Source organism: Pterocles gutturalis, unplaced genomic scaffold, assembly GCF_000699245.1.
Source record: "Pterocles gutturalis isolate BGI_N339 unplaced genomic scaffold, ASM69924v1 scaffold48444, whole genome shotgun sequence".
Taxonomy (NCBI): domain Eukaryota; kingdom Metazoa; phylum Chordata; class Aves; order Pterocliformes; family Pteroclidae; genus Pterocles; species Pterocles gutturalis.
In genome coordinates this window covers 1-569 of record NW_010134974.1, presented here as the reverse complement: position 1 = coordinate 569, position 569 = coordinate 1, and the positions used below count along the sequence as shown (strand labels likewise).

Genomic DNA, 569 nt, shown 5'->3' with positions numbered 1-569 from the left:
CCCAGTCCCTCCCCTCTCCTGCCCAGAGGGAGCGGCTCGGCGTGCCCTGTGAGTCCCTGCGCTGTGGGGCATTGTGCCTGTCCCCCACTCTTGTGCTTGTAGCATAACCCTGCTCTGCCGGCCCCTTAGAGGGGGGCATCGTACTGGTCCAGGAACTCCTTGATGGGAGCCGGTAGCTGAGTCATCTTCTCGTAGGAGTCCAGGTGCCCGTTGACGGTCTTGCGGCAGAGGTGCTGCAGGGTGGAGACGCTGGAGGAGAGCGGGCGGCTCAGCACCAGTGGGATCTTCTCGCCGCCCGAGTAGATGTAGTAGGTACGGTGCAGGGCCCCCCCCGGCTGCTCGGGGACGGCGCAGGGCGCAGGCGGCATGTAGTGGTGCACCAGCTTGAGCACGCAATCGAAGCGTGGCACGGGCTGGCTGCTGCGAGGGTCGCTCTGCAGCGAGAAGCTGCCACCCTCGCACTGGATGCGCAGGTTCTTGGTTCCCGACTCTGTCTTGACACTGAGGGTGAAGAAGTGCCGCTGGTCCGAGCTGTCCCTGATGAGGAAGGTGCCGGCGGGCTCGGTGCT

The 569-nt window shown here is 65.6% G+C and overlaps 1 protein-coding gene across 1 annotated transcript; it reads right to left on the bottom strand.

Annotated features, from left to right (window-relative positions):
• Positions 1-58: 58 nt before the first annotated feature.
• SOCS3 (suppressor of cytokine signaling 3) lies at positions 59-563 on the bottom strand. Its single transcript, XM_010081747.1, has one exon. It carries the CDS (start codon positions 366-368, stop codon positions 126-128), a length of 243 nt encoding a protein of 80 aa, XP_010080049.1. The 5' UTR covers positions 369-563; the 3' UTR covers positions 59-125.
• Positions 564-569: the final 6 nt, after the last annotated feature.

Coding starts and splice junctions, on each gene's coding strand:
- SOCS3 (XM_010081747.1), bottom strand. CDS start 368: ATGCCGCCTGCGCCCTGCGCCGTCCCCGAGCAGCCGGGGGGGGCCCTG.